Source organism: Heterodontus francisci, chromosome 9 (genome assembly GCF_036365525.1).
Source record: "Heterodontus francisci isolate sHetFra1 chromosome 9, sHetFra1.hap1, whole genome shotgun sequence".
Taxonomy (NCBI): domain Eukaryota; kingdom Metazoa; phylum Chordata; class Chondrichthyes; order Heterodontiformes; family Heterodontidae; genus Heterodontus; species Heterodontus francisci.
Window position 1 is genome coordinate 102,990,084 of NC_090379.1, and position 20,944 is coordinate 103,011,027.

At 49.8% G+C, this 20,944-nt stretch overlaps 1 protein-coding gene across 5 annotated transcripts in view; it reads right to left on the reverse strand.

Moving 5' to 3' along the window:
* rpap1 (RNA polymerase II associated protein 1) overlaps positions 1 to 20,657 on the reverse strand; it is a 137,204-nt gene extending 116,547 nt beyond the window's left edge. For 4 of the 5 annotated variants that reach the window (XR_010975739.1, XR_010975738.1, XM_068039613.1 and 1 more), the window contains exons 1-5: positions 14,429 to 14,835; positions 10,436 to 10,645; positions 4,988 to 5,130; positions 3,304 to 3,396; positions 128 to 308 (exon numbers count right to left, since the gene is read on the reverse strand). Coding sequence is in view for 3 of the 5 variants with exons in the window: in XM_068039613.1 (XP_067895714.1) it covers positions 128 to 308; positions 3,304 to 3,396; positions 4,988 to 5,130; positions 10,436 to 10,645; positions 14,429 to 14,492 (691 nt within the window). In the remaining 2 variants the exon portion in view is untranslated. Of the gene's footprint in view, positions 1 to 127; positions 309 to 3,303; positions 3,397 to 4,987; positions 5,131 to 10,435; positions 10,646 to 14,428; positions 14,836 to 20,595 lie in introns of those variants that run through there. The other variant, XM_068039612.1, reaches the window with a different exon arrangement.
* Between the last annotated feature and the right edge of the window lie 287 nt (positions 20,658 to 20,944).

A 20,944-nucleotide genomic window follows, 5' to 3' on the forward strand; every position in this document is an offset into this window, starting at 1 on the left:
GACTGCCCTGCTATTCCCACAGGAGGATTCAATCCCGGGAACAGCCCAGACTCCCCTCCCAGTCCCACGGGAGGATTCAATTCCTGCAACAGTCCTGTTGTAACAAAAAACTTTCCCATTAACTCACCTGGTGAGGGGCCCTTTTCCAATATCTCTGCAACTCGAGATGGAGCTGGCCTTTGCTCCCCTGTGATCCCAGTCAAGGGGTTGACCCCAGAGTTGGAGGGCGCTGCCCGAGTTGCTTCAGCTGCCTTCTTTGCCGCGAGTTTCTGGGCAAAGATGCTTTTCTTTCCTGAAACCAGCTTGACCTATTAGAACAAAAGAAAAATACAAAATAAACCTGTTGGGTATTTCTGCATATGGACAACTCACAAGATTGCAGGATAAACACAAATGAGAAGGACCATTGGATTCATCTTGGCTCATCCACCCAGATTGACCTTAAATTTTAATCATTTCTGAAATGATTTCAGAGTTTCACCTCCATTTTTCTACCTGGGAGTCCATTCCATGTACAATTCCGCATATCAGTCCTGAATTCAATTTTGCTAGTTTGGACCAAAAACTCCGATAGGGACAACCAGGGGTTACAGCCTCAAGTTATGTTGACTTTCCCCTTCCTAACCGACAGAGTCCAAACATTATAGCCATAAACATCATGGGTTCCAGAAAGAGATTTGGGAACATAACTGATCATTCATTGGACGTGCAGAAGTAGTATGGAGCGGGAGCGGCGGGGTTGGCCGGAGCGGGAGTGGGGGGCAGGGGGACAAGGGAGAGGTGGAGGGAGAAGAAGGGGGGATGGGGGGGGTACAGAGAGAGAATGGAGCCAAGAGCAGGGGAAACAGAGCGAGGACGGCACAGGGGCAAGCGATGCGGGAGTGGAGGGGGGGGGGGGGGGTGGGGGTGAATGACGCGAGGGCTGGACACAGAGTGAAGACAATACTGGGGTGGGGAATGCCACTGAGGGGGGTATATCTCGGAGAGAGGGATCAAGATCACTTCTGACAGGAAGACATCTATCCAGAATACTACACAAGTGTGTGGGCAAACATTGCTTACACGTGCAATTCTAAAAATGCCAGGTATCTCAATAAATCAGTGTCCAACATAGTGAAGAGAAATTAGTCTTTCATTTCAAGCTTCTTCACAGAAATGTACATGTGTTGTTTTGATTAATAGTAAGATCAATTTTTAATGCCTTTATCTTTCCAAAATTCTCTCTCTGGCCCCCTATGGAAGACAAAAATTGTAATGTGGCCCCTCCCCCACACAAAAAGGTTGGGCAACCCTGGCCTAGACACTGGTGAGAACTCCCATGGTCTTCTTCAAAATAATGCCATGGGATCTTTTACATCCACTTGAGAAGGCAAAAGAAGGCTTCAGTTTAATTTTTCATCCAAAAGGCAGCACTTCCTACAGTGCGGCACATCCTGCCCACACTGCGGAAAGTGCCAAGTGTCAACTAAAAAGTTAACAGCACTTTCTGTCTAAATCTTTAAGAGACACTCACCATCGGTAAATCTGGCCTTGACTCCTTGCTTTGCCAGCCCAAAAGTTTAAAGGACACAGCTCTTAAGCTGCTGGCAGTTAGACTGAAACTGGCTGGCCGCCGAACATCCATTACAGCTCCTACAAGTGACCTCTATTCAGCATGTTGACCATCAGCGAAACCTACTGCCAATCACTGGCAGCGTCCTTCTCAAGAGGCTCAGACAGAACGACAATTAAATCTGGGTGGAGCTCATGTCAGAGAGATATGCCAAAATTTTGCAGCCTCAGTGACGGCCATTGATACATATAATCTTGTCACTCAGCCACTATATTACCACACTCAGTGGACAAAATGTGGCACAGAAGTACTGAGGTACTCATCGCACAAGAGTAGAATCATAGAGTCATACTGCACAGTGGAGGCCATCTAGCCCACTGTACCTGTGCTGGCTTTTTAAAAGAGCTATCCAGTTAGTTCCATGGATCCTGCTTTTTCCCCATAGCCCTGCAGAACCAGATTGGTTAGTGTCAATCCAGTTGAGTCAGGCATTACACTGGCTGTTACTGGTCACGATATTGTCTCCTCATGCCTCCGTATGACTGTCACATACTTTCATTACTGATCTGCTCAATTTTTATGTCTTTACTTTCATTAAGCCCAAAGTGGACAGCAAGGTCGCAGCTAACTGGCAGCAGGATCTGGTGAGGACAGGCTGTGCACAACTGGTGCAAGAGATGTGAGTCAAACTGGCATGTTGACACATGGGTTAGCATGTGGCAACAAATCCTCAGGTGAACAATTAGCACTACTTAAGCGCACTTTAATGAGGCGCAAAGAGCTAATTAAACAGCCTGAAATAGTCGACTCACTTTAATGCATTACATGCATAATGTGCTTTATGTGCCTTTGTAATTGAATTGAGTGGACATGGTGGTTAGGCTGCTGCCCATGATAAGCATTGAATGGTGTTAAATGGTGGACTCTGTAGTATCAAATTGGGGTAGATTTTGTGTTGTGGGCTCAGGTTGACGAGGAACGGAACAGAGACTGTCCAAACCCATTTTATGTAACATCCTTACAGCCAGCAGGCACTGGCTTTGTGTGTCAATCTGGGCTGCATCAGAACCCAGGTCTCAGAGGTGAAAGGCCAGTGTAGCATCCAGTCCCACAATGTTCTATATTTGGTGACTCCAACAGTATTACATAGAATGTACAGTACTATAACTGGCCATTTATCGAAAATGGTATACGCCAGTGTTTTGTTCCACTCAAGTCTCCTCCCACCCTTCATCAAACCCCATCAGCATAACCTTCTATTCCTTTATCTCTCATGTACTCTTCTGGCTTCCTCTTAAATACACCTCTGCTATTCACCTCAACTACTCCATGTGGTACAAGTGCCGCATTCCAACTACTTTATGGATAAAGAAGGTTCTCCTAAATTTCTTATTGGATTTATTAGTGACTATCTTATATTCACAGCCCCTAGTTTTGGTTTCCCCAACAAATGGAAACATCTTTTCTATGTACCCCATCAAACCCTTTCATAATTTTAAGGACCTCTATCAAGTCACCCCGGGCCTTCTCTTTTCTAGAGAAAAGAGACCCAGTCTGTTTAATCTGTCCTGATAAGTATAATCTCTCAGTTCTGGTATTGTAGTAAATTTTTTGGACCTTCTGCAATGCTTCTATATCCTTTTTGTAACAGAGACCAGGAACGCAGCTTGATATTAGGTGCAAACATCAGACTTTAACTCCCTGGTTTCACCTAGTGCTGAGAAAAACAAATACATTTGCAAACAACCTACCTCACTCTGTACCTCCGACCTGTGAAAGACCTTCGGGAAGGCTAGCCCTGTCGATACAGGAAGGAATATAGGAGTTGCTCTTGTGTCTCTCTCCTGAAAGGAAAATACAAGACAAAGAAATTGGCAAAATGCCAAACTTTAGGGTCTGCTAAAGTTTCCTATAGACAACTCTTCTTAAAAAGGACTCTCCGTTATGTGGAGAATCTAGAGGAAGTGAAATTGTTCTCCTTAGAGCAGAGAAGGTTATGGTCAGATATAATACAGCTGTTCAAAATTATGAAGGATTTTGATAAAATAAATAAGGAGAAACTATTTCCAGTGGCAGGAGAGTCAGTAACCAGTTATCTTCTTGCATGACATTATAGCCCTAGATGTTTTTCCACCTTCAAATTGTGTGAATACAAATTGCTTTATAAAAGATACTTGATAGTTAAAAGTAACTTGTTTTCCAAATCCTGTGAAAATATAGTGTAAAAACCCTGAAACACAGTCGTGAATTACTGGGCGATCAAGGATATGTGGAACCACATTCTGGCGAGAGAGGGGGCAAAAAACAAAAGGTTGGAGTGTTGCTTTTGAGGACTTCCCTCAGCACTTTACAAGCAATTAAGTATTTTTAAAGTGCTGTTACTATTGTAATGTAGGAAACACAGCAGCCAATTTGGACACAGCAAGCTCCCACAAAACAGCCATGTGATAATGACCAGATCATTTGTATACTCACACCCAAACTAAATGACCTCCACCAGGTAAGGCAGACAGAAAAGGAAGTTTATATAATCTGAACAACCCAACAGAGATAACTCTTGTCAGCCACCCTGTTTCAATTACTCAAAATCTCAACTACCCTGCTTCATGTGAGACAAATCTAAATTGCACAGACTGGTACCATGGGAAAAGTTGTGGGAGTGATAAGATCCTATTCCATACACCTCTAAATGCTCTAAAGTAGCTGGTTCAAAAGTTAAGACCTCTTTATTTAACATACCAATGACAAAAGGAACTTGCATTTCTCTAGCACCTTTCACAACCTCAGGACGTCCCAAAACATATTACAGCCAATGAATTCTTTTTGAATTGCAGTCAGTTATAACGTATGGTGCAACCAATTAGCACACATCAAGGCCCCACAAACAGCAATGTGGTAATGACAAGATAATCAGTTTTAATGATACTGGTTGAGCAATAAATAAATATTGGCCAACACACTTACGCTTACTGTTCTTTGAAATAGTGCCATGGGATCTTTTATGTCCACCTAAGAGGCCAGGCAGGCCCTTGGTTTAACATCTCATCTGAAAGATTGCACCTCTGACAGTGAAGCACTCCCTACGTACTGCACTGAAGTATCAGCCGAGATTTTGTGTTCAAGTCTCTGGAGTGGGACTCGAATTCAATATTCTGACTCAGAGGTGCCAGTGCAACCAAATGAACTGGATGGATGTTAATCCTACAAAGCCCAGTGACAGCGACTGGATCATCAACCTATTGAGTGAAAAACAAAATATTTAACAAGGTACCAGCAACTGACAGGCAGTGCTTGATGGATTTGATGACCCGCAACAGCGGACCAATGATGAGAATAAGGCTTCCAAGCTGTCTGCAACCTTTTCACGCATCAGCCCTGCTATTTTCTGCGTGAGCGCCATGGTGTAAGACACCTTGAATTTTTGTTAAAACTTACAATAATCTTTGACAGGACAGCTGTGATGTGTCTATCCTGTAGATCCATCTGCTCCTCACTATCATCTCCTTGGAATCGGACTTTTCCTGCCTTGGACTTTTTGGGTGGTGCTGGCATTAATGATGGAGGAAGGTCAGGAAGAGCTGAAACAAAATAGGTAAGCAATTTGTTTCTGATTTGTAACTGCAACATCCCACAAACAGCAAAATAAGAGCAAAATGCTGTGGATGCTGGAACTCTGAAATGAGAACATAAAGTGCTGGAAATACTCAGCAGGTCTGGCAACATCTGTGCAGAGAGAAACAGAGTTAATGTTTCAGTTTGTGACCTTTAATCAGAACTGACAACCGTTAGAAATGGAACAGACTTTGAGCAAGTGAAAGGCGGGGTGGGGGGGTGGAGAAGAACAAAAGGGAAGGGAAGGATGAAAGGCAAGAGAGATTAAATGACATATGTCATGCAACAGAATGCAAATGGAGTGCTAAATAGTTGTACTAAAAGACAAAGCATAAGTCCAGAGAGTGTGCTAATGGTAGAATAATGAAAGCATTTGAAAGCAAAAACATGAAAAACAAGTTAAAGACCAGCACATGGTTTAAAAAAATATACATAAAATTTAGATCAAAATTAATAAATAAAAGATGGGGCTCATAGTCTAAGATTATTGAATTCAATATTGAGTCCAAAAGGCCTGATCAGAAAATGAGGTACTGTTCCTCAAGTTTGCATTGAGCTTCACTGGAATACTGCAGCAGGCCGAGGACAGAAATATGGACATGAGAGCAGGGTGGTGAATTAAAATGGCAAGCAACAGAAGCTTGGGTCATGCTTATGGACCAAGCAGAGGCATTCTGCAAAGCGGTCACCCATTCTGCATTTGGTCTCCCCAATGTGGAGGAGACCGCACTGTGAGCAGCGAATACAGTATACTAAATTGAAAGAAGTACAAGTAAGGTGCTGCTTCACCTGGAAGGAGCGTTTGGGGCATTGGAATGCACCATTGCATTTTGCTTTTGTTAACTAGAAGAAGAACTTAGATTTACATCACACCTTTAATATAGTAAGCTGTTCCAAGGCACTTCACAGGCGCACTATCAAGCAAAATAAACTGACACCGAGCCCGAAAGAGGAGATATTAGGACAGGTAGCCAAAAGCTTAGTCAAAGAGAGGTAGAGAGACGGAGAGGTTTAGGGAGGAAGAAGGTGGAGGAACATAAGAAATAAGAGCAGGAGTAGACAACATGGCCTCTCACGCAGGCTCTGCCATTCAATATGATCATGGCTGATCTTCTGCCTCAATTCCACTTTCCGACCCACCCCCCATATCCCTTGATTCTCTGAGAATCCAAACATCTAACTCATCCTTAAAATATGTCAACAATGAAGCATCAAATCCTCCAGGAAAGAGAATTCCAAAGACTCTCAACCTGTTAAGTGAAAAGATTTCTCCTCATCTCAGTCCGAAATGATCGACCCCCTTATCCTGAGACTGTGCCCCCATGTTCTAGATTCCCCAGCCAAGGCAAACAATCTCTCCGTATCTACCCTGTCAAGCCCCAAGAATATAGCATGTTTCAATGAGATCACCTCTCATTCTTCTAAACTGTAGAGAGTATAGGCCCAATTTACTCAGCCTCTCATCATGGGACAACTTTCTCATCCCAGGACCAAACTAGTGAAACTTCAGTGCACCCCCTCCAAGGCAGGTATATGGAGACCAAAACTGCACACAGTACTCCAGGTGTGGTCTCACCAAAGCCCTATACAATTGTAGCGAGACTTCTTCATTCATGTACTCCAATCCTCTTACAATAAAGGCTAACATGCCATTTGCCTCCCAATTGCTTGCTGTACCTGAATGCTAACTTCCCATGTTCCTTGTACAAGTGCACCCAACTCTCTCTGACCATCAACATTTAAAAGGTTCACATCTTTTTTTTTAAATTGTGCTTTTTGATTCTTACTACCACAGCGAATAACCTCACCTTTCCCAACATTCTATTCCGTCTGCCACTTTGTTGCCCATTCATTTAACCGGTTTATAATTTGCAGCCTATGTCCTCATAGCTTACTGTACTACCTAGCTTTGTATGGTCAGCAAACTTAGATACATTACTCTCGGTCTCTTTGTCTAAGTCATTAATATAGATTGTAAATAGCTGAGGCCACAGCACTGATCTTTGCGGCGCTCCACCAGTTACAGCCTGACAACTCGAAAATGCCCCATTTGTCCCGACACTCTGTGTCCTGTCCATTAACCAATCTGCTATCCATGCTAATACATGACCCCAACTCCATAGCCCTTAAGTTGCATATTAACCTGCGTGGCACCTCATTGAATGCCTTTTGGAAATCCAAGTATACAACATCTACTGGTTCCCTTTAGCTACCCTACTAGTTACATTCTCAAAACAACTCCAATAAATATGTCAAACACTACTTCCCTTTCATAAAACCATGTTGACTTTGATGCCTCAAAGGTGCATTGTCACAAATAGAAAAATGTCAACATATCATACCCAGTTCAGAGCATCTGGCAGAGGTTATTTCACTATTGGAACTTCCCCTCATATAATTCATAAGTACTTCTAACATTTTAAGGAGAAACTGGATAAGTATATGAGGGAGAAAGGAGTAGAACAATGTATCGATGGTGTTATGAAAGTGCTTCTGAGTTTTGTTAAATATAATTTTTGAGGATTCAGTTTTCGAAGGTTTGAAGAAATGTTAAACTTTGGGGCTTTTAAAGGGGGTCATGTAAAGGCCACTTGACCTTGAAAAACAGTCCTTGGAAATGTTTTTTTTTTAAAGGGGCACTGAGAGGTCTTTTGAGGAAAACAAGCCTTTCCAGGAAACCACCTGACTTCAAGGAACAACAAGAAGCCTTTCTGGGAAACCACACAATTTCCAGCTCAATAAACAACACAGAACTTGGACACCTGGAGAAGTTGCTTGCAAAGAAGTGACAGGTCACGATTGATGGAGGGCACAAAAAGTTGACCTCCTGTTGTCAGTTTCGCTTTTGAATTGTTTTGAGTTAGGGTTGAACTGTATAAAAAGGGAGAGAACTTCCAAAGAGAGAAGAGAACTCACAAGGAAGGAGAGATGACCCCCAACCCAGGTCAGCTTTCCAGCACCTCTCTAAAAGATCGAGAAATTCATTGTGTCAACTCCTCTCGTCTCCTGTCTTCGAAAAAAAGCCCGCTAAATTAAGCGCTGCCTGAAAAGAACTATTCTAAAAAGATCCCAGTGACCCGTCTACATATTTTTGGAGGTCAGACTGTATGCCAGTTTTGGAAGGCAACCTATCTCATCTGCTGTTTTGTCAAGAATGAGCAAGTATTCAACTGTGTTTTTTTTGTCTGTAGTAGAGCTCTAAAAACAAAAATCCCTTTATTTTTCCAGTTAACCGGTGTGTGTGTGTTTGAGTGTGAGGTGCTAAAGTAAAAAGGGAACTTTATTATTTCAATCTGTGTGTTTATGCTTTACTTCAATACTGGTTAAGACTTGTTTGATAATAAACTGATAATTTTGTTGTTTATTAAAGAAACCTGGTTGGTGTTTTATTCAGGGTTAAAATAGAGTCCATGATTGACTGTATCGGTAAGTGGGAAAAATTTAAATATATGCTGTGATCCATGGAGAAGTGGAACTAGAATAAACAGTGCACTCCTCCCTTCTCGGTCGTAACAATAGGAACATAGGCTCAAGGAATTGAATGGTCCACTTGACTATGTCACGGTTAAGAGTTGCACGACGATGAAAAAATGCAGACTCAAACTGAAGAGTTATAAAAATTAACTTTACCTTTTTAAAAAATGGGCAATGCCGAATTAGTAGGCCACGTGATTACAAACATTGCCACAATGTCTGTTTAGAACAAAGGATGCCGAACCAGGTTGAGGGGTGTCAATTACACCCATTCTGAAACACTGCTGAATTGAATGGGTTCCACTGAAACAAAGAAGGTATGAAGTGGAAATATCATTACTGGATTATTCTCATCCTGGGCCATTGTGTGATCACCATGGAGGCGACACGAAAGCGTCTCCTACCAGAATCTGATGAGACAAACATTTTACCTTAAAAAGGCAGCCCTCGAAGCGAGAGACCCAGAAAGAAGCATCACCAAAAGCTTGCCCAGCTAACAGCTGGGAAAAAAATCCAGCAAGCCAAGAAGAGAAGGCTGTGAATTTCCATTTTCAACTTGGGCAGCAATGAATTGGAAATGATCTCTGTCTTCAAGCTGAACTTTCAACCAAGAGAGAAATCTGCAAATACCTCAGGCCTATGACCAAAGAGAACGACTTCTGAGAGAATTCAGCAGGGTTACCGTGAACCCCAAAACCCGACTTCACTTAAAAATCACTTACCCCTTTTCCTCTCTATCTGTCTCTTCATGTGTGCACATGCGCATGCGCAAGTGAATGCATGAGTGTGTGCAGTTGTGACAATTTTGGGATAAGGCATATTGCTCAATAAATAATTAATCTTCTCTTTTAAACCTACAAGAAAGCCTGTCGCTGTCAGTTTATTTGACAAATAAAACACAAACGAGTTAAACGCTAATAATACTTGCTGTGGTCAGCTGAGAGTTGAACAGTGGGCACCCCTCACCACATGACCCCAACTCCTCCTATGGAGGAATGACATTCCCAACATTCATAGCAACAGCACAAGTCCTCTATTAAAACAAACATTACAGTGAGAGGAAGCACATGGAAATCCCAGCCAGGTGTGCTGTGAACAGAGTGGGGAGAAAATAAAAGGACAAGGAGGAGAAGTGGAGCACTTAGCCAAAACTGCGTCTTAAATGTCCAACACAGCTTTCTTTTTAGGCAAGCTTGATACCGGTTTGAAAACTTCACCCCTAAGATTTGCCCAGTGTTGAAAATATTTTCTGATAGACCCTTGGATACAGGAGATTGAGAAGTGATCTGATCAAGGTTATTAAAATGATTCAATGGAGAGAAACTATTTCCTCTGTTGGGGGAATCACGAACAAGGGGACATAATCTTAAAATTAGAGCTAGACCATTCCGAAGTAAACTCCGGAAGCACTTGTTCCACACAAAGGGCAGTGAAAATCTGCAATTCTCTCCCCCAAAAGGCAATAGTTGATGGGGGTCAATTGGAGCTTTCAAGGACAGAGATTGATAGATTTTTGTTGGTAAGGGTACCAAGGGATATGGAGTATAAGCAAGATAATGAGGTTAAGGTGCTAATCAGCCATGATCTGTTTCAATAGTGGTTCCAGGGCTGAACGACCTATCCCTATTCTTACTCATAATTCCAAATGTCAATTAACAACCAACCAAAAATGTCCCAATACTACAAGTTCTTACCAATAAAAAGCCTGGTTTACTTTCTGCTCATCCCAACCCCCTTCAATTAGATCCAGCATCTGATTCCCACAGTAACATGACATGACAAAAATCTAATTCAAACCTTCCAAAGTGACCGTGTCCCGTTGGCCTACATTGATCTGGCCGTCATCAGCATTTTCTGATTCCACTTTCCTCTTGTCTGCCTTCTTTATGACCTTGGCAGCTGGAGATGTTCCTGCCGCTAGGAACTGCTGCTGGAAGCGAAGGAGATCGTCCTCAGATTCACCAGGCCTCGGTCTAGCCAGCATCTTTCTTGGTTTGGGATGGCTTCCTGTAAAACAAATAGTGGTACATTCAGCCTCGCTGCACTTTAAGATAAAACCATCTCAGACAACCCATCTCCCTTGCTTGCCGCCATCATAGATTAATCATCCAGAACAAGTAGCTAATTGGCCCATTGCGCCTGTACTGGCTTTTTGAAAGAGCTATCCAATTAGTCCCACTTCCCTGCTCTTTCCCCATAGTTCTGCAAATGTTTTCCTTTTCACGCATATATCCAATTCCCTTTTGAAAGTTGCTGTTGAAACTGCTTCAACCACCTTTTCAGACAGTGCATTCCAGACCATAACAATATGATGCATAAAACAAATTTCTCTCATCTTCCCGCTGGATCTTTTGGAAATTATTGTAAATCTGTGAGCTCTGGTTATTGACCCTTTCCCCAAGGCAAACAGTTGCTCCTTACTTACTCTATCAAAACCGCTCTATTTTGAACACCTCTCCCATTAGCCTTCTCTGCTCACGGGCAAACAACCCCAGCTTCTGTAATCTCTCCACATAACTGAAGTCCCTCAGGCCTGGTATCATTCTGGTAAATCTCCTCTGCAGCCTCTGTAAGGCCTGAAGTGTGGTGTGCATAATTTGACATAATACTCCAGCTGGGGCCTAACCAATGATCCGATAGTTGCCCACTTTTCCACCCATTTCACAGAGAAAGCTAATCAGCAGTTACTGATTGCCAACTGTCCTCGACTGTGGCTGGGGTGCTGGTCTGTTGCCAATGGCCACTATTCACCTGTGAACTCAGGCACGGAGTGGCAGCGGATCTTTCGACTGAGAGAGGTTCCATTGCCAAGCCCTATCGCATCTTAATCTGCTGTTCACCCACGTGCATTTTCCAGTAGGTGATGATGGCTAGCATTTGGATTGAGTGGAAGAAAATAAACCCCGAGTTGATTTCCCTTTTCCCCCTTCGTAACCTGGAACTGAGAGGTCAAAAGCAGCCTTAAATCAGCTAATTCTGCAGAGACCATGGATCAAACCGGAAGTCTTCCAGTGTGTATGGCTCAACAGTATTTACCACTAAGCTATTGGAACGCAAAATGCATTCCAAAAAGAAAGACTTGCATTTCTATAGTGCCTTTCATGACCTCAGGATGACCCAAAGCACTTTAGAATCAATGAAGTACTTTTGAGGTGTAGTCACTGCTGCAATGTGAGAAAGACAGAAGCTAAATTTGCACACGGCAAGGTCCCACAAACAACAATGTGATAATGACCAGATTATCTGTTTTAGTGATATTGGTTGAGAGATAAACATTGGCCAGGACACTGGGAGAACTCCCCTGCTCTTCTTCGAAATAGGTCCACCAAAGAGGACAGATGGAGCCTTGTTTTTGTTTATTCTTTTATGGAATGTGCGTATCACTGGCAAGGCCAGCACTTATTGCCCATCCCTAATTGGCCTTGAGAAGGTGGTGGTGAACTGCCTTCTTGAAACGCTACAGTCCATGTGGGGTAGGTACACCCACAGTGTGTTAGGGAGGGAGATCCAGGTTTTTGACCCAGCAGTGATGAAGGAACAGTGACATGGTTCCATTTAAGGATTGGAGGGGAACTTGTAGTTGGTGGCATTCCCATGCGTCTGCTGCCCTTGTCCTTCCAGGTGGTAGAGGTCGTGGGTTTGGAAGTTGTTGTCGAAGGAGGCTTGGCAAATTGCTGCAGTACATCTTGTATATGGTACACACTGCTGCCACTGTGCGCTGGTGGTGGAGGGAGTGAATGTTTAGGGTGGTGGTTGGGGTGCCAATTAAGCGAGTTGCTTTGTCCTGGATGGTGTCGAGCTGCTCAAGTGTTGTTGGAGCAGCATTTAACCAGGCAAGTGGAGAGTATTCCATCACACTCCTGACTTGTGCCTTGTAGATAATGGGCAGGTTTTGGACAGTCAGGTGGTGAGTTACTCGCCTCAGGATTCCCAGCCTCTGAACAACTCTTCTAGCCACAGTATTTATATGGCTGCTCCAATGAAGTTTCAAGGCAATGGTAACCCCCCAGGATGTTGATGGTGGGGGATTCAGTGATGGTAATGTTGTTGAATATCAATGGGACAGGGTTAGATTCTTTCTTGTTGGAGGTGGTCATTGCCTGGCACAAATGTTACCTGCCACTTATCAGCCCAAGTCTGAAAGTCGACTAGGTCATGCTGCGTGTGGGCACGGACTGCTTCAATATGAGGAGTTGCGAATGGTTCTGAACATTGTACAATCTTGAGCAAACATCCCCACTTCTAACCTATGATGGAGGGAAGCTCACTGATGAAGCAGCTGAAGATGGTTGGGCCTAGGACACTACCCTGAGGAACTCCTTCAGCGATGTTCTTGATGCCACACTTGGTCAAATGTTGTCTTGGTGTCAAGGGCAGTCACTCTCACCTCACCTCTTGAATTCAGCTCTTTTGTCCATGTTTGGACCAAGGCTATAATGAGGTCAGGAACTGAGTGGCCCTGGCGGAACCCAAACTGAGCATCGGTGGGCAGGTTACTGGTGAGTAAATGCAGTTGATAACACTGTCGAGGACACCTTCCATCACTTTGCTGATGATCGAGTAGATTGATGGAGCAGCAATTGGCTGGATTGGATTTGTCCTGCTTTTTGTGGACAGGATATACCTGGGCAATATTCCACACTGTTGGTAGATACCAGTGTTGTAGGAAGTTCACCATCTCATCTGAAAGATGGCACCTCCAACAGTGTAGCACTCTCTCAGTGCAGCACTGGAGTGTCAGTCTGGATAATGGGGTTTCTGGAGTGGGGCTCATACCCAAGCCCTTCTTGACTCCGAGTCAAGAGTGCGACCACCTAGCCACAGCTGACGGTTTGTTCTTCTCAACTGTTGTAGATCGCTGAATGTAATAAAGGAACAGACTGATGAACCTGTTGGTTTTCCCTCATTCCCTTCTTTTTATGCGTAAAAACTGCAGGACAATGGCAATCTGGGAGCAACCATTTTGTTTAGAAATCCCTGGATCTGAATGCAATGGCCCATTCCACTGACATCACAACTGCTCACAGCCCACAATGGAACTGACACCTGGTAAAATGCTCAGTTAAAATGCAGCAGGACCCCAAAGCTACACACACCCACCCAGATACCGGCCTCCAACCCCAAGCCGTGTCCAGGTCTGACGGCCTTCGCCCCAGGTCCTAACCAGACAGGAGCTGATCTTCCCAGCATACAGGCCCTGTTTCCTCATAAAGCCGAGGTTGAAAACCTGCCTGAAAGGGCCAGCCACAAAATCAAACTATCCAGTTCAGAAATTAGATGGGTAGTTGCCTGGCTAAGGGGCTCAGAATTGACTGAGACACCCCACATGGCAAATCCATACAAAGGGCAAATGTACATTGTTCAATTAAGGATATTAAGAGAAGCAGCAGAGTAGTCCATACATAAAGCACTCGTTTCTGTCTAACCCATCCCCAGACCTTTCACTGTGTTTATATTTACGTCAGGATAAGATTTTTTTGGCAAATGCTGGGATAACATGAGGAGAAAATATACGAGTGACTAAATATGGAGCAGCAACTATCAGGAAGGGAGTTACAAAGGAGGAGCAGGCACAATCAAGGGAGTGTTACCCATCAGAGCCTCTCTCTCTGCTTTCGTCTCTACCACATGGTTATGCTCTCCCACTTGCTCCTGGCCCATCCATCATTCTTCCCAAATGCACTGTGCTCCAGTCTGAATGTGCCTGTTTCTCCACATGTTAGTTCCCTCCACCCCTACATCAGTGTTAACCTATCAGATGTTTCTCTATCATGTCTCAGTAGTTAATACCTGCCCAGCAGTCCCCTCCTATCTGTGTGCACCATTCCCTCTCCTCCAACCAGTCTCCAGCCATCTGTGTCTCTCCTGCTGTCCAAAAGTACAGGCTTGGCCATATATGCCAATCTCTTTCCAACTACTTCCCTCCTTGTCTCATTTTCCCCACTCAGAGTCCACCTGTTTATTCCTCAAATCCAAGACCACCCTCTCTTCTAGCTGTGTCTTTTTTGTCATTTGCTTTGTCTTTCACCATATTTCCTTCTGCCATCCATGCATCCTGGCTGTGCCACCCCTCTCCTTTGCTCATCCATGCACATTTGTATCTTTATCTCAACCCTGCAACAATACAGCTGTCTCTCGTTGACACATGCATGTCTGTTTCTCTCCTTTGCCCAGATCTTTTAGTGTGCATTGTTCCTTCTCCCCTTTCCTGTGCCTGTGTCTCAGTACTGTCACTCGCCTCCCCCTCTCCATCCTAAGTCTTTCTCAATCCTCGCTCTTCCCCAACCTCACATCCCAAGCCTTCCGCTCCCCAGTATCTTTCCCTCCCTGATATCTGTGCCCTATCTCATATTTGTACCCCCCATTCCCAGTATTTTTCTTCCTCCCTCCTCCGAGTATCTCTGCCCACTTCTCCCCGAGCATCCCTGCGATTATCTCTGCCCGCTCTCCCCTACGCCAAACGGGATTCTGCTGCTCTCTCCCAGATATCTACATCCGTCTATCTCCCCCCACCGGCACACCACCCCCCTACCACCAGGACCACTGACCCTCTCTCACACACCAAACCCCCAACTGCCTCTCTCTCCCACCCCGGCTCCCCCTAGGTGACACTGCCCCTCTCCTCTAGGATCTCTGCCCCTGTTCTCCATTCCAGGTGTCTCTGCCCCTCTTACCCACCCCCTTACCCCAAGTATCTCTGCCCCTCTCTCCCCCTACCATCCCCCACCCCAGGTATCACTGCCCCTCTAAGAAACCACCCCTTTGAGGTATCTTTCTCCCCTCCCTCCGACCCCCCACCAGGTATTTCTCCCATTCCCCCCTTCCCCCCTAGGTATCTCTCTGCTCTTCCCCTTCTACCCTCGAGTATCTCTGCCCCACCCTTCTACCCAGGTATCTCTGCTGTTCCCCTTCTACCCCTGGATATCTCTGCCCTTCCCCCACCCCCTCTACCCCTGGGTATTTCTGACCTCCCCCCACCACTCAGGGTTTCTCTGCCCTTTCCCCTCTACTCCCGGGTATCTCTGCCCTACCCCCACCCCTCTACCCCCGGGTATTTCTACCCTTCCCCCACTCCCTCCTTTATATCTACCCTTCCCCCGGGTATCACTCCCCGCTACCCCCGCATCCCTCCCTTCCCCCTCCACCTCTGGGTATCTCGCCCCTTCCTCCCTCTACGCCGGGCATCTCTCCCCTTCCCCTCCTACACCCGGACATCTCTCCCCTTCCCCCCCCTACCCCCGGACATCTCTCCCCTTCCCCCCCCATACCCCCGGACATCTCTCCCCTTCCCCCCCCATACCCCCGGACATCTCTCCCCTTCCCCCCCCATACCCCCGGACATCTCTCCCCTTCCCCCCCCATACCCCCGGACATCTCTCCCCTTCCCCCCCCCATACCCCCGGACATCTCTCCCCTTCCCCCCCCATACCCCCGGACATCTCTCCCCTTCCCCCCCCATACCCCCGGACATCTCTCCCCTTCCCCCCCCATACCCCCGGACATCTCTCCCCTTCCCCCCCCATACCCCCGGACATCTCTCCCCTTCCCCCCCCATACCCCCAGACATCTCTCCCCTTCCCCCCCCCTTACCCCCAGACATCTCTCCCCTTCCCCCCCCTTACCCCCAGACATCTCTCCCCTTCCCCCCCCTACCCCCAGACATCTCTCCCCTTCCACCCTCTATTCCCCAGGCATCTCTCCCCTACCCCCTCTATCCCCCAAGCATCTCTCCCCTTCCCCCCTCTACACCCAGGCATCTCTCCCCTTCCCCCCCCTCTACACCCAGGCATCTTGCCCCTTCCCCACTCTACACCCAAACATCTCGCCCCTTCCCCCCTCTACACCCAGGCATCTCTCCCCTTCCCCACTACCCCCCGGGCATCTCACCCTTTTCCCCCCTCTAACCCCGGGCATCTCACCCTTTTCCCCTCAACACCCAGGCAGCTCTCCCCTTCCCCCCTCGACACCCAGGCATCTCTCCCCGTCCCCCACTCTACCCCCCGGGCATCACACCCTTTTCCCCCCTCTACACCCAGGCATCTCTCCCCTTCCCCCCTCTATCCCCGGGCATCTCGCCCCTTCCCCCCTCTACACCCGGGCATCTCTCCCCTTACCCCCCTTTACCACCTGGGCATCTCACCCTTTTACCCCCTCTAACCCCGGGCATCTCACCCCTTCCCCCCTCTATCCCCGGGCATCTCGCCCCTTCCCCCCCTCTACACCCCGGGCATCTCTCCCTTCCCCCCCTTTACCACCCGGGCATCTCACCCTTTTACCCCCTCTAACCCCGGGCATCTCACCCTTTTCCCCTCTACACCCAGGCATCTCGCCCCTTCCCCCCTCTACACCTCGGCATCTCTCCCCTTCCCCCCTCTACCTCCGGGCATCTCTCCCCTTCCCCCCTCTACCTCCGGGCATCTCTCCCCTTCCCCCCTCTACCTCCGGGCATCTCTCCCCTTCCCCCCTCTACCCCCCGGGCATCTCTCCCCTTCTCCCCTCTACAACCAGGCATCTCTCCCCTTCCCCCCCGGGCATCTCTCCCCTTTTCCCCTCTACTCCCCGGGCATCTCTCCCCTTCCCCCTCTACTCCCCGGACATCTCTCCCCTTTCCTCCTCTACCCCCAGGCATCTCTCCCCTTTCCCCCTCTACCCCCCGAGCATCTCTCCCCCTTTCCTCCTCTACCCCCGGGCATCTCTCCCCCTTTCCTCCTCTACCCCCGGCATCTCTCCCCCTTTCCCCCTCTACCCCCGGGCATCTCTCCCCTTCCCCACCACCCCCTACCCCCCCGGGAATCTCTCCCCATCCCCCCCCCCCCCAGACATCTCTTCCCCCCCCCCCCCGCCCCCCCTCCGGACATCTCTCCCCATCCCCCCCCCCCCTCAGACATCTCTCCCCATCCCCCCCCCCCCCACACATCTCAACCCCCCCAACCCCACCCCCCCTCCGGACATCTCTCCCCATCCGCCCACCACCCCCCCCCCCCCCGAGACATCTCTCCCCATACCCCCCGCCCCCAGACATCTCTCCCCCTTCCCCCCCCCAGACATCTCTCCCCATCCCCAACCCCCCCCAGACATCTCTCCCCCGTCCCCCCCAGACATCTCTCCCCCTCCCCCCCCAGACATCTCTCCCCCCTTCCCCCCCCCGACATCTCTCCCCCTTCCCCCCCCCGACATCTCTCCCCCTTCCCCCCCCCCCCAGACATCTCTCCCCCTTCCCCCCCCCCCAGACATCTCTCCCCCTTCCCCCCCCCAGACATCTCTCCCCCTTCCCCCCCCCCCAGACATCTCTCCCCCTTCCCCCCCCCCAGACATCTCTCCCCCTTCCCCCCCCCAGACATCTCTCCCCCTTCCCCCCCCCCAGACATCTCTCCCCCTTCCCCCCCCCCAGACATCTCTCCCCATCCCCAACCCCCCCCAGACATCTCTCCCCATCCCCAACCCCCCCCAGACATCTCTCCCCATCCCAACCCCCCCCAGACATCTCTCCCCCGTCCCCCCCAGACATCTCTCCCCCTCCCCCCCAGACATCTCTCCCCCTTCCCCCCCCCCAGACATCTCTCCCCCTTCCCCCCCCCAGAACATCTCTCCCCCTTCCCCCCCCCCAGACATCTCTCCCCCTTCCCCCCCCAGACATCTCTCCCCCTTCCCCCCCCCAGACATCTCTCCCCCTTCCCCCCCCCGAGACATCTCTCCCCATACCCCCCGCCCCCAGACATCTCTCCCCCTTCCCCCCCCCAGACATCTCTCCCCATCCCCAACCCCCCCCAGACATCTCTCCCCCGTCCCCCCCAGACATCTCTCCCCCTCCCCCCCCAGACATCTCTCCCCCTTCCCCCCCCCGACATCTCTCCCCCTTCCCCCCCCCGACATCTCTCCCCCTTCCCCCCCCCCCAGACACATCTCTCCCCCTTCCCCCCCCCCCAGACATCTCTCCCCCTTCCCCCCCCCCAGACATCTCTCCCCCTTCCCCCCCCCCAGACATCTCTCCCCCTTCCCCCCCCCCAGACATCTCTCCCCCTTCCCCCCCCCAGACATCTCTCCCCCTTCCCCCCCCCCAGACATCTCTCCCCCTTCCCCCCCCCCAGACATCTCTCCCCATCCCCAACCCCCCCCCAGACATCTCTCCCCATCCCCAACCCCCCCCAGACATCTCTCCCCATCCCCAACCCCCCCCAGACATCTCTCCCCCGTCCCCCCCAGACATCTCTCCCCCCTCCCCCCCAGACATCTCTCCCCCTTCCCCCCCCCAGACATCTCTCCCCCTTCCCCCCCAGACATCTCTCCCCCTTCCCCCCCCCCAGACATCTCTCCCCCTTCCCCCCCCCAGACATCTCTCCCCCTTCCCCCCCCCAGACATCTCTCCCCCTTCCCCCCCCAGACATCTCTCCCCCTTCCCCCCCCCAGACATCTCTCCCCCTTCCCCCCCCCAGACATCTCTCCCCCTTCCCCCCCCCCAGACATCTCTCCCCCTTCCCCCCCCCAGACATCTCTCCCCATCCCCAACCCCCCCCCCAGACATCTCTCCCCATCCCCAACCCCCCCCCCCAGACATCTCTCCCCATCCCCAACCCTCCCCAGACATCTCTCCCCATCCCCAACCCTCCCCAGACATCTCTCCCCATCCCCAACCCTCCCCAGACATCTCTCCCCATCCCCAACCCTCCCCAGACATCTCTCCCCATCCCCAACCCTCCCCAGACATCTCTCCCCATCCCCAACCCTCCCCAGACATCTCTCCCCATCCCCAACCCTCCCCAGACATCTCTCCCCATCCCCAACCCTCCCCAGACATCTCTCCCCATCCCCAACCCTCCCCAGACATCTCTCCCCATCCCCCCCTCCCCAGACATCTCTCCCCATCCCCCCCTCCCCAGACATCTCTCCCCATCCTCCCCCACCCCCCCCAGACATCTCTCCCCATCCTCCCCCCCACCCCCCCAGACATCTCTCCCCATCCTCCCCCCCACCCCCCCAGACATCTCTCCCCATCCTCCCCCCCACCCCCCCAGACATCTCTCCCCATCCTCCCCCCCACCCCCCCAGACATCTCTCCCCATCCTCCCCCCCACCCCCCCAGACATCTCTCCCCATCCTCCCCCCCCACCCCCCCAGACATCTCTCCCCATCCTCCCCCCCACCCCCCCAGACATCTCTCCCCATCCTCCCCCCCACCCCCCCAGACATCTCTCCCCATCCTCCCCCCCACCCCCCCAGACATCTCTCCCCATCCTCCCCCCCACCCCCCCAGACATCTCTCCCCATCCTCCCCCCCCACCCCCCCAGACATCTCTCCCCCCCCCCCCCCCCAGACATCTATCTCTCCCCTTTCCCCCTCTACTCCCCGGACATCTATCTCTCCCTTTCCCCACTCTAGCCCCGGACATCTATCTATCCCTTCCCCCCCTCTAGCCCCGGACATCTATCTATCCCTTTCCCCCTTCTAGCCCCAGACATCTATCTATCCCTTTCCCCCTTCTAGCCCCGGACATCTATCTATCCCTTTCCCCCTTCTAGCCCCGGACATCTATCTATCCCTTCCCCCCCTCTAGCCCCGGACATCTATCTCTCCCTTTCCCCCCTCTAGCCCCGGACATCTCTCCCCTTTCCCCCCTCTAGCCCCGGACATCTCTCCCCTTTCCCCCCTCTAGCCCCGGACATCTCTCCCCTTTCCCCCCTCTAGCCCCGGACATCTCTCCCCTTTCCCCCCTCTAGCCCCGGACATCTCTCCCCTTTCCCCCCTCTAGCCCCGGACATCTCTCCCCTTTCCCCCCTCTAGCCCCGGACATCTCTCCCCTTTCCCCCCTCTAGCCCCGGACATCTCTCCCCTTTCCCCCTCTACTCCCTGGACATCTATCTCTCCCCTTTCCCCCTCTACTCCCTGGACATCTATCTCTCTCTATCCCCGGGCATCTCTGCTCTTCTCCCCTTCTCCCCAGTCGTGGACCCGCACTCACTCTCGCTCGTTCCACAATCTCCACCTGGAACACACATCGACTGTCACTTCCGCCCCGCTTCGTGTCACATTAATAAAATTCCCCGAATCTCCGGTGTACTGAGTATGGACCCTATTCACAGTTGTGCATCAATAAATTCGTCCCTACAACTTCCGTCCGCCAGAAACAATATGTACTTGTGTCACCAATGGAAACGATACGCGGCAGAAATGTGGGTGAGATCGTGGGTCAAATCTAATTTTGCTCTGGAAAATTTGGAACTTTTTCCAAAACATAAATTACAACTAAAAAAATTTCTTCACCCAGAGTGGCGAACCTGTGCAATTCGCTACAGTGGCGCAGTGGTTAG